At 40.8% G+C, this 13,071-nt stretch overlaps 1 protein-coding gene across 3 annotated transcripts in view; it reads right to left on the bottom strand.

The window, feature by feature from the left end:
• Positions 1–13,071, bottom strand: part of KAZN (kazrin, periplakin interacting protein) — a 363,709-nt gene that overhangs the window by 272,056 nt on the left and 78,582 nt on the right. For all 3 annotated transcript variants that reach the window (XM_075279892.1, XM_075279891.1, XM_075279895.1), the window contains exon 2: positions 9,768–9,925. In XM_075279892.1, the coding sequence (XP_075135993.1) occupies positions 9,768–9,925 (158 nt within the window). The remainder of the gene's footprint in view (positions 1–9,767; positions 9,926–13,071) is intronic.

A 13,071-nucleotide genomic window follows, 5' to 3' on the forward strand; every position in this document is an offset into this window, starting at 1 on the left:
GAATATGGTGACCCTCAAAATTTTTTTTTAAAGTTATGGATCTTTTTAAGGTCTTAAAATGTAACAAAAACTCTAGACATAACTGCACATTGAATTCCGTAAAAATTGAGCCTGCAAGAAAGTTGCACATTGTTGCACAAGTTGCAGTTTTTCCCTAATTCCACCCCATTCTTAATTTTTTTTCCAGTTTTCTAGTACATCTCATATAATACTAAATAGTATCACTATAAAGTACAATTTGTCCCAGCTGGGGAGGAAAGAATGTATATAAAGTGACTGATAGCAAGTAGTCAGAAGTGAAATAAGATATTACACAAGACAAAGAAGATGGTCCCTAACGAGAAACACTCAAACATGGCGTGCTAGTGACCAGCTCATCTCCATTGGTTTGGTTGCTGGAATTCTCAACAGTTAGCATTATATTGCCAAGGACGCTTCTTCTGGAAACACAAAGGCCACTGCTGTGGCTAACCTCCCTAGATGTGGACAGAAAAGAAAAATTGACGTGAGATTTCAACGCAAGATTGTGCGGATGGTGGATAAAGAACCTGTCAGGATACGGAGTCGCCGCGGTCTCCTTGCTGCGCGGCGTCTCCCTGGGAGACGTGTTAGGAGTTCTATTGGGTGTGCTTAGGTCATTAAGGGTTAATCTTTTCCTTGCTCTCAGTCTCCATGTCATTAGCCATCAGGTGTGTTTTTCTGCTGCTATTTAATCCCCACCCAGGCATGGATCCTTGCCAGCCATTCACTTTGTGTTTCCTGGTCCCCCTGCTCAGTCTGATTCCCTGTCTGTTTGTTTTCCATATGTCTCTTGGTTTTTAGACCCGGCTTGTATTTTTGACTCTCCCTTGTCTTTTGATTCGGTACCTTTATTATATCTCCTGGCTCGACCTCTTGCTTGTCTGACCTCGCCTTCTCTTCTGTGTCTTGCTGGGACTTGTGGTCCTCCCTGGTTCCATGCTGTTTAGTCTTTTGTTTTGCATTGCATTTACACTGTGCTTTCTGTTTAGGTGTGACCCCGTGACTCCAGTCCCTAGCACTTTCAGGGCCTCCTCTCCCCTTATCCTAGCCGCCGGATAGAAGGTTAGGAGCCGTGGTAGGCGCACTTCAATTAGGAAGTGCATGGGTCTGCCTCATCTCAGATACTACAGCATAGTCATAGCCGCAGGGCCTGCGACCCCTTTTGTCCTTAGCTGCACAGTGTTGCTTTCCCAGCTGTGTCACTTTGCACTGCCTGACCCTGACTCCAATCCTTACAGAACTTTGACTAACATCCAAACAAGCTCAAGCTGCCCTGCTGTCCGAGGGTACAACAGTGTCAACCCATACTATCCGTCGGCGTCTGAATGAAAAGGGACTGTATGGTAGGATACCCAGGAAGACCCCACTTCATACCCAGAGACATAAAAAAGCCTGGCTGGAGTTTGACAAAACTTACCTGAGAAAGCCAAAAACGTTTTGGAAGAATGTTCTCTGGTCAGATGAGACAAAAGTAGAGCTTTTTGGGAAAAGGCATCAACATAGAGGAGATGTTTTGGGGTTGCTTTGCTGCCTCTGGCACTGGACTGCTTGACCTTGTGCATGGCATTATGAAGTCTGAAGACTACCAACAAATTTTGCAGCATAATGTAGGGCCCAGTGTGAGAAAGCTGGGTCTCCCTCAGAGGTCATGGGTCTTCCAGCAGGACAATGACCCAAAACACACTTCAAAAAGCACTAGAAAATGGTTTGAGAGAAAGCACTGGAGACTTGTAAAGTGGCCAGCAATGAGTCTAGACCTGAATCCCATAGAACACCTGTGCAGAGATCTCTTGATGGCAGCTTGGAGAAGGCCCCCCTTCACATCTCAGGGACCTGGAGCAGTTTGCCAAAGAAGAATGCTCTAAAATTCCAGCAGAACATTGTAAGAAACTCATTGCTGGTTACCGGAAGCGGCTGTTCGCAGTTATTTTGTCTAAAGGTTGTGCTACCAAGTATTAGGCTGAGGGTGCCAATACTTTTGTCCGGCCCATTTTTGGAGTTTTGTGTAAAATGATCAATGATTTGACTTTTTTTCATTCTCTTTTGTGTTTTTTCATTGCAAGCAAAATAAATGAAGATATTACCAAAGAGTTTGTGCTCGCAATCATTTTCTGGAAGAAAATGAGTATTATCTGACAGAATTGCAGGGGTGCCAATACTTTTGGCCAACACTGTAGGATGAAATTTGTGGTGAATCAGCAGCTCAATTCATCAGCAGATTTGCAGTAAGATTCCAATGCATCTGAACTTGCTCCAAGTGTTCATTTGACCTGCAGCAACACCTCAGTGGGAAGAAAGAATTATACAATTTTCTTTAAAGGAAACCTGTCGGGTAGTTTATGCTGTAATAGCTGAGAGTATACTATGACAGAGGGAAAAAACTAAGTTCTGTGATATATGGATTCATAAGATTTGGATACAGTGTGTACACAGAAGGGGGTCAATCACTGGGTGTGGGCGGGGTAATCAGGACTCTCTGTGTTTCTCCTAAGAGTCCTGCAAGGATTTACTGTTTTTTTTTTTTACTCCCACATTGTGTTCTAGATTATATAAACTTATTGCAGAGCTCAGTGTTTCTCTGGATATAGAATGGGCAAAAATCAACTCACATGGTTTACTTTAAATCAATGTTCTGTCTGTAATACATGGACTGGTTCCTTTAGACCAAGAGATGCTTGTTACTAAGTTCTTCTTCTAAGACCTGGAGGCCTTTTTCAAAGAGAGCAATGTTACGGGTTATGGATTTTAGATTTTAAGGAGACGTTGATCCAGGGTTTTAATACTGACTGCCATATTGGAGTTGGGAAGGAATTTTTCCCCCTGCAATGGGGCAATTGGCATCAGCCTCATGGTTTTTTTTTTGCCTTCCTCTAGCTCAACACTGTAGGGGACTGTAGGGATATAGGTTGGACTTGATGGACTGATGTCTTCATCCAACCTCAGCTACTATGTAAATATCTCCCTCTGATCAATTTATTATGGGGTTGCCATCAGTGAGTGTCATGGCTGATGAGACTCTTTGGCACATGCTTATGTCATTGGTTAGCTCTCTTTTATATCTCATGGCTTTCTTGCAGTCTATACTAATGATAGGGCTTTGCTGTGTGCATGCCAGTGCTCATAGTTCAGTATTATTTTAAGCCAATGGTTTTCAAGCTCCTTTTACTCTTGATTGTTTCAGATGGAGTCCGTTCTTGTCTAAATTGTTCTGCTCAACCTAGTTTAGTTTTCTTGTCTCTGCATCCTTTTGCTCTTCTGTTGTTTGTGTAAGGGTCGGTTCACATCTGCGTATGTATTCCCTAAGGTTAGAGTCCACATGGATACAAACGTAATTGCAAGCTCTGTGCTGTAAAAGCACACGGACCTCATAGACTATAATGGGGTCCGTGTGCTTGCGCTGCATGGCAAGACAACGGACCCCATTATAGTCTATGGGGTCTGTGTGCTTTAACTGCACAGCTCTTGCAGTTGCATTGGTATTCCGTTCGGGGGGTTCCTCATGCGGACTCCCCCGGACGGAATCCAAACGCTAATGTGAACCAGGGGTTGGGGTTAGTATAGCAGATATAGATATCTTTAGAGACAGTGGGGGTTACTGGTGTCTGGTGTTATGGTCAACATTTAGGGTTAGATCTAGGAGAGTTAAAGTCAGGACGTTTGTTGAATGGCCATTATACAATCCCCATCATTCATATGTCCAATCATTGGATACCATCACCATCCTATTAAGTCATCCTTGGTGAGTTCCTATTTCTGTGTGTTTTGTTACATGCTAGTATAGTGATATGTGTTTCATACTTCGTGTATATTCTGCTGTTTGGTTGTTGTATGGCCCTACAGTAAATCATGGTGATAAGTAAGTATTGGGATACACTGTCAGTACCTGGGATTAGGGATTACTACAGGTGAAGTCCAGTTCTTCCATTTTATGTCCAGTCATCACAGTGCTCTGATGTAAAGATAAGGGTCTTGAATAAGAATTCTCTAATATAATATTTGACAATTGATTCTTCATTTATTGTGTGATTCTGTTTCAAAAAATCCTATGTATAAATCTGATACCAAAAACCCATGAAAACATGAAGTCAGGTATAAAGTCGAATGATCAGCCTAAAGCAGGAAACCGAGCTGCATCCTCAGCCGTCTGTAGGCCCTTGTTTGTCCTGAACATTCTGCCTTTTCTCCCTCAGGCTGCCCTATACTTAGATGCTGACTCACTGTAATACACTTTGCTGGTACATTGCTGTATAACGCATATTAGGATGTGACAAAATCGCTGCTTAAAGGAGCGCTACACCCAATCGACACCTCTTACATCCGCATACAGCCACTAATGTCATTCACAAGTAGGTCACGGGTGTGATACTTTTCTGGACGTATTTCCAGATAATCCCACTCAAGCCAGCCAGCCTGACAATAGGGAAGAATAAATAGCATTCAGCTACAAAGCCAGCAGAGAGACTGCTGTTTATTGGCGTCTCTGGGTAATAGAAAGGGGTCCTAAGCATTGTACCCCTTTACAACGTGCACTAAACTTCACACAAACTGTACTAACCTTCATCAGTATTTTTGTACATTTAATATTTGTGAATATATGCATTATAGGATTTAAGGTCAGTCATCATTGACATACTGTGTACTTTAAAAACCTTCCACTGGAGGGCACATCTGCCATATTTCTTAGTCTCACAGCCTTCCACTGTCTAAAAGGAGAAAATGAACTTTTTCATGCCCAAAGGAGCAATTGGTCAGCATATAGTTGGTTAAGGGGTCTTGTGCACCCGGTCCCTTGAACCTTTAGTTCACTCCTGCCAGTTACACTTTTTTTCTAGGGCCCTCAAGAGAATTTAACCCTAAGAGTAAGGGTGGTTTCACACCTGTGCCTAGTCTCTGCTTCATGGTTTTCCGTCTTCTGCCAACAGGAGACAGAAACTCGGCATTCAGTGTCCACCGGTGAGCGTCTTCTGGTCTCCACAGTGAAACAGTTTTCTTTTTTTAACCGCACACAAAGTCCTGCATGTCTGACTTTGTGTCCAGTTATAAAAAACTGGTTTCGCCATGGAGATCAGAAGATGCTCACCGGTGGACACTTTGCAAACCCACTCAAATGAATGGGTTTGAAAACTGACCACCAGTTTCCATCTCCTGTCCAGTTTCTCGGGGGGCAGAAGACGGAAACCTGAAAGCGGAGACGGGGGCAGGTGTAAACCCACCCTAATCTGAAAATGAAGCATATAAAGTGTCACTCTTGCCCTGGACCATTTTTTTTGGACACTGAATGACAATTTTATTGAATGACGATATTATATGGGAGATATATGGTGGTTTATGTTGGCACAATATGATACCATTATTTCAACCATATTATTTAGGCATTGAAAAGAGGTTTTATTTGGGCACTGAATAAAGTGACTGGGAATGAGCCGCAGTACCAGACACAGCCAGAACCTTATATATGGCACTGTTACTATGTAAAAAATAAAAGAAATGCAAAATGTATATACTGTATGATCAGCCCCTGTATTCTGATTCTCAGGAGCCAGACCCTTGACGGTTAAATGATCTATCCACTATCAAGTTCTTCTCATTTTTACAATTCAGTCTAATTTGCCCTGAGGACATTACAAGAAGGCTTCTTCGTCTTCTTCTTCTTCTTCTTCACATCAGGTGTCACTGGGAGTTTTTATCGAAGTGTATTTTGACAGTAATAAGACATGAAGTCTCTAAAGAGGAGCAAATTAAATCTTTCTATGCTTTATTAATAGAATTTAATTAGCTTATTGATAAAACAATATTACGGAATCTCTATGACCTGACCGGCTCTTTTTATGAGTGTCTTTTGTACAAGGAATAAAATATGACAGAATAATAGGATGCACTGCTATATTATGTCTTGGTTACAGCAGAAGAATAATCATGGTTATGAAAATAATACAACCCCAATTCCAAAAAAAGTAAGGACACTGTAAAATATAACGAGAATGCAATGAAATGGAATTTTTTAATTTTTTTTTTAACAAAACAAACTAATTTACTATAGAAATTGATGGAAGCAACACAACTCAATTTGGGACAGGGCCATGTCTACCATTGTGTAAAATCCCCTCTTCTTTGTACAGCAGCCTGTAAACGTCTGGGAAGTGAGGAGGCCAATTGCTTGAGTTTTGGGAGAGGAATGTTCTGCTCAACGGTCCTCAGTCTTCTTGGCTTATCTTTTTTATAATGTACCAAATGTTTTCCATTGGTGAAAGATCTGGACTGCAAACAGGCCAGTTTAGCACCTGGACTTTTCTTCTGCAAAGCTGTTTCCTTGTGATGGATGCAGTATGTGGTTTTGGGTTGTCTTTTTGAACTATGCAAGACCTTCACTGAGAGAGACATTGTCTGGATGGGAGCTCATGTTAATATTGTAAGAAGTGCAACAAACTAATATTGTGACCAATAGTAGGGTAGAGGGTTATGCCTGCAAGGGCTTACAGAGATGGTTGGTGGGGGAAGAGTCTGTTGAGATGGTTGTGTGGAGATGAGTCTTCTTGAAGGTAGTGGTTGTGGGGTGATGTCCTTTGCATCGTGGTAGTCAGTTTCAGAGTATAGGACATGCATGGGAGATGACTACATAAGTACAGAGTGAAGAAGAAGGCCTTGAGATGATCAGAAAGTACATATGGTGAGAGAAATGTATGAGAAAGACAGGCTGTGCATGGCTTTGTGAGTATTAGCTTTAGCATTTTCAATTTGCTGGCCAATGAGTAGCCAGGAAAGGGGTTGGCAAAGGGGTGAAGCTTTTGAAAAAGAAGGAGAGAGACGGAATAAGCAAGTGCCAGAGTTAAGGGAGGACTGGAGGGAAGAAAGAGAATTTGCTGACAGGTTAGAGAACGGTGTTGCAGTAATCTAAGCAGAAGATGATGAGGGCATGGACTAGCATTTTAATAGGAAAGATGAGGAAAAAGCAAATTTGATGGATGTTCTTGAGCTGGAGTCATGTTGTTCTAAATCCTCATTATACTGCTCACCATTGACAGTACCTAACAAAATGTGTAAACTGCCCATGGACCCATAGACCCTAATGCCACTCCATACCTTCAGAGATTCATTATCTGTGCACTTATAACAACCTGAACAGTCCCTCTCCTCTTGAGTCTGCAGAATGCAGCGTCTGTGGTTTCTATAAAGAATTTCACATTTTTATTCATCTGACCACAAAACAGTTTTCCATTTTTCCTCAGTTCATTGAAATGAGTTTTGATCCAGATAAAACAGCAACAATTCTGGATTGTGTTATGGATATCTCACCTCTTCTTTGCATGACACAGCTTTAACTTGCATTTGTGGATTGCATGGCAAACTGTGTTCACACAATGAATTCTGGACGTATTCCTGAGCCCTTGCAATGATGCATTACTGATTCATGTCTACTTTTAATGCGGTGCTGCCTGTAGATCACGAGCATCCAATATTGACCATTGGACTTGCTGGATTTCTCCAGATTCTCTGAACCTTTTGATGATATAATATACTATAAATGGTGAGATTTTAAAAGTCTTTGCAATTTTACATTTTTCTGAAATTGTTCCACAATTTTTAAATACAATTTGTTGAACCTCTGACCATTTTTGCTTATGAGTGTCTCTTCCTTTCTAACATGTTTCTTTTATACACATGTGACTTAGTTGAGAATAGACCCTCCAGCTATTTTTCATTAGTACCACTTACTTTTATTGCCTTTTCTTACCCTGTCCCATTTTGAAATGTTTCGCTGCCATTAATTTCTAAAGGAGTTAATTTTTTCAAAAGAAATGAAAAATCTCTAATTTTCACTTTCTCATAAACCGGACACAAAGTTCTGCATGTCTTAAAAAAAAAAAAACGGTTTTGCCACAGAGAGCATAAAACGCTCATCGGCGCTCACGGCCGGACACTTTTCAAACCCATTGAAATGAATGGGTTTGAAACATGACTGCAGAACGGAGACCCCGGGCGCTCTGAGCCCTGAGTCTCTTCACTTTCGGGGCCCAGGAAAGAAAGGGAACCAGGACAAGACAACGGAGCACCAAGGGCAAAGTAGTCTTTCTTTTTTTTTTTTTTTTTTTTTCGACACCCATCTTAATTGCCCTGAATTTGCCTTAAATCCTGTACAACCCCTGTAAGGTTTCCATTAGGAGTATCTGTAGGGACAGTAAGGGTCAGTGAGGTCTGATGTTAGGGTCAGCACTTATATACAGATCTAGGGAAGTCAGGTCATTTATTGCCTGCTTCATCATCTGTCCATCACACCATCTCTATCATCCTTTTGTTCCACAATGTGACCACTATCACTATCTACCTCATAGATTGTAAGCTCTTGTGAGCAGGGCCCTCAGTCCCATTGTGTGAAATGACTTTCTTTGTAATGCATCTTTCTGTCTGTATTTGAACCCTACAAATTGTACAGCGCTGCGAAATGTGTTGGTGCTATATAAATAAAATTTATTATTATTTATTACTGTTAAGTTTCCATTTACTTGCATTCTTGCTACGTTCTATGATAAATGCATTACATTTTTTAATTTTTTCTTCCTAATTCGGGCCTACTATATGTTCTGGGTATAACTAAGTAAACATGAAGGAAATAAGTATACATGGAGTAGGCGGACGTTTTCGAGAAGCCTGATATGCAGAAAAAGAAGTATTTTTTCTAATTTTTAATACAGAATTTTTACATTTGAGTGACAGTGTGCTTTTTAGGAATTATTTTGTATATTTTGCACAGATAATAGTACATGGATATTAACTCCCCTCTTTCGGGCTTTCTCGCCCTTTCCTGCCAGATAATATCTGCACATAGATATATTATATGACTTGCTTTGCAGCGAGAGAAGTCTGGGATGTTTATTTTATGTAAAGCACCTCTAAACACGGTAATATATAGGAAATAGGATTCTTCTGTTAATTAGAGGTCTTTGGAGAAAGGAACACGACACAGCTGAGATAGCATTTCATAAACTGACAATATTTTTCTGTACGAGGTGAAGATTATCTGCCGAAAGCTGCAAAAACAACAGAGATTGGCAATGTGCCTGGGTCCTCTTTTTATGTCTTACTCTGAAATGTCTTTCACTTGTAGGGATTGCGGTTTATAAATCTTGGGATTATTTAACATAACTCAAGGAAATGAACTCTTGGCATATGACCTTTACTTCTCGCTGTGCTAATACCACATATTCATTCCTACAGATCCTAAAGTGCATGGGAAGTTTTGAAATAGAATTCAGTCAAATATAAAGATAATTCTGTCGTCTTGGAAAAAATTTTTTGTCCTTGCAGGGCCAGATTATAGGATGGGCAGAAGGAAAAATTACCTTCAGCCTTCAATGTCCTATTTCCACCTAAAGATAACATCATGGCCCTAACTAGTATTTTTTATGGCACTTATTTCTGTACTTTTATGTCACTATAATGTACTACATGACACAAGTATGTAGATTCTCTAATATACTGTTATTTGGCATAGCATGGCTGGATTATTTAGGGTCTACCTGGTGACGTAACTAGGGGGTATAGAAATATTGCATTCTATTTTGCCCTCCACCCAAAAAAATCGTCAGGGGACCCAAATGCATACTCCTCTATTCTTTAGCCGTCCTCAACATTGCAAATTCTGTCACAAACTGCACCAAAAACTGAATACAACGTATACACCAAGTTTATTATGTGACTTTTTGTACCTATTCAGACAGTTTGAGGAGGTAAATTATGTACTGTCTTACCTGTGCTTCAACTAAAAGTTGTCTCATGATGATCATAGACTTCTTTAGAGACTCTTTCTCAGCCGGGTGGAAGATGTCTTCATTATCTTCTAGAGCTGACGGCTTGGCCACAATAAAATGAGATATTTGGTCATTTAAGGTATGAAGTGACTTCACAGCTGTGAAGAAAGGACAACAGATTCATTATTGATAGAGTCAATACCACGGCAGGAATTTTTTTTTTCAACTGTGATTTTTATTAAGAGAAGAGAACAAAGAAGCATATACTAGAATCAACCACTATAACAACAAAAAACAGTCGAAACAAGCAATAATGCAATTAAACCACTGCTATGGTAGGGCAAAAGGTCAATAATAATTGACAGAAACAATGGGGAGAGACACAGAGAGGCACAGGACTAGAGACAGGAGACAGGCAGGAAAGGGAGGGGGAGATGGGAGGGATCAGAGACCACGTATAGAACAGTACGCTCCCAAGGTGCCCAGATGATCCGAAATTTCTCCACTGTCCACGGAGGTAATTTTATGTGCTTTGTAACATATATACTGGTATTGCTAGCTGGCAATAAACCTTCCTAAAAAAATGTAGGTAATATATTAAAATTTTGAGTCGACCCAAGCTACCCACCTGATACTGAGGACCCAAGAAACCCAACTGTCAATGAGGACCCAAGCTACACACCTGAAACTGAGGACCCAAGCTACCCACCTGAAACTGAGGATCCAAGCTACCTACCTGTCAATGAGGAACCAAGCTACCCACCTGCAACAATTCTATTAACCCAAAAGTCTATTCAGATGATTAGGTTGTGACCTATTTTTCCATGGATCACACTATTGGGACTGTTTTCTTGGACACATTAAAGTAAAAGGGTTCACCCATTGAGGTAAATGGGTTAGTGAAAAAGACAGGTGCCATATGGATTCTTCCCTCACACGGCAGAGTCTCAGTTCAGCCATGTATGTATCACCTAAGTAAAGAGTCCATATAATTGATGGCTTTGACAGAAGGATGAAACTTTTGAACATATAAGTAATATATAGTTACTGAGTATTATATTTGCTTCTAACAATTTGCCATATGACAAGTGCCCCAACCCTTTTACATCTCCCACACCCTTGAATCACAAGTTGTTCACATGAATTATAGTGAGAGATATGGACAATTGTCCATTTCTATGTCACAAAATCTAAGACAGAAGCAATGATAAGCAGACCCAATAGAGCCTAGTATGCTTCCACAGACCCAGCACAACTAAAAGGCCTTTGCACATGTCAGCAAACCCCAGCACCCTTCATCAGACCTAAACATACTCCAGCACTCTCTAACAGAAACCAGAACTCTTCAATAGTCCCCAGCACCTTTCAACAAACCTCATTACACTTTGACAGACCCAATACTTGACTATAGACCCTAGCTCCCATCAACACATCCCAGCACACATAAAAAAACCTACCCCCAAACCCATTAACCTTGAATAAACCCCAGCACACATCAATGACGGTCCCCAAGAAAACCCAGTACCCTTCAATAGACTCCAGCACATATCAATGTTGGTCCCCCTCCCTCAAATCCATTACTCATTCAATAAACCTCAGTATGCCTCAATAGCTCCAGTAACAGGCCTTAGCACATCCAGTGCTACATTTAGGAGACCCTTGGTCCCTTTTTCAACTGGCTAGAGAATCTGTTATATGGAGTTGGACTGCCTCAGGCTCAGGCAGGCACATCCATAACGTAAGAGCATTTCTTGACTACAGATGCCTTCTGGCATGTCTGCTCTGTCTATGAGATAAAATCTACATGGAAAAGTTAAAAATGAGACAAAGCATTTTTTTGTGAGTTTTAAGATGAGAATACTCAGCCGTTTCCAAATATGGAGAAATACTTGGTCATCTTCCACCACATATATATATAGTACAGATGATACATACATCCCCTGTCCTAACCCTGCAGTTTAAGGGATTGTTCAAGATTGAAAAAAAAAAAAAATGGCTGCTTTCTTTAAAAAATAGCAGCGCTCCTGCCCTTGAGTGGTATCTGGTACTGCAGTTCGCATCCATTGACGTGAACGAGGATGAACTACAATGCCACATTAAACCCGCACACAGGTATGGCCCTGTTTATGGAAGTAAATAGAATTTTTCTTTCGAATCTGTACAACCCCTTTAAGTGCCCTCGCAGTCAGAACAAACAAATCCCTTATAAAGACTCGTCTCTCTGCACAATACTACCCAGCACTGCAGTGAAGCAGAGGAGGATCTTGTGCACCATCTGAAGGATAAAACCGGCAATTTAACACAATTTACATAAAGCTGCGCTTTTTCATTTCTGCCTGACTTCAGTGACCCCTATTTATAATGCAGGAACAGAAGTCTGCAGATGCAGTAAAAATTTAAGCGCTGAAATTATATTTTGTTAGAATAATCTCTCGTACTGCTTACTTGATGTTTTACAATAAAGTACAGAGGAAACCGTCCCTTTCCATTTGTATTTATGTTCGGGCTTTGATTTACTAAGTTACTATTCTACAACGGGATTTATAAAGACGCGTCAAAGGCATAAACACTTAGAAAGCTTTTAGCCACTACTTTACATGGGCAATTTTAATGTAAAAAGTCTTCAGTATTAGGAAGAAATGTGTTTTAAGAACTCATTCTGGAGTCCTCAGTACATTGTACCACAAAAGCTATAGTACTGTTAATCCAGAGCTGCCTGCTTCGTGAATATAATGTACGAGATAAGGAGATTAGCGGTCCCAGAGTTGTCTGACAGCTGTTTATCCCATTCCTTAACATGATAAAATGGGACTTTGGACGATTTATAATGCAACTTTTGGGTGTAAACATAATAAATTCCTCCCACACAAGTTAAATAATAAAAATCTTGCTGTCTGCATTCACCACTAGGTGGAGTCTAGGAGCTTAGTGCATACAGGGCAATGAGAACAGGCCACTCTTACTGGCATGATAGCCCAATGCGTGGCCACCATATTACTGTGATACTTAGAGGCTGCAGCAGTCACCTACAGGGACATTGCTATAGGGGGTAGCGCAATTGTAGTCGCTACCGGAGCCTGAACCCTCTGCCACATAAAATATACCACTATTCTAATTGACACAAGGTAAGCACAGGTTCACATCTGCACCCGTGCGCACTTAAAGCAATACCTTCTGGGTTTCCGTCTTCTGCCCCGAGAAACTGGACAGGGGATGGAAACCCGGCAGTCAGTTTTCAAACCCATTCAAGTGAATGGGTTTGAAAAGTGAGTGCCCCTGAGCGTTTTGTACCTGTCCGCAGCGA

The sequence above is a fragment of the Leptodactylus fuscus genome, chromosome 6, assembly GCF_031893055.1.
Source record: "Leptodactylus fuscus isolate aLepFus1 chromosome 6, aLepFus1.hap2, whole genome shotgun sequence".
NCBI lineage: Eukaryota > Metazoa > Chordata > Amphibia > Anura > Leptodactylidae > Leptodactylus > Leptodactylus fuscus.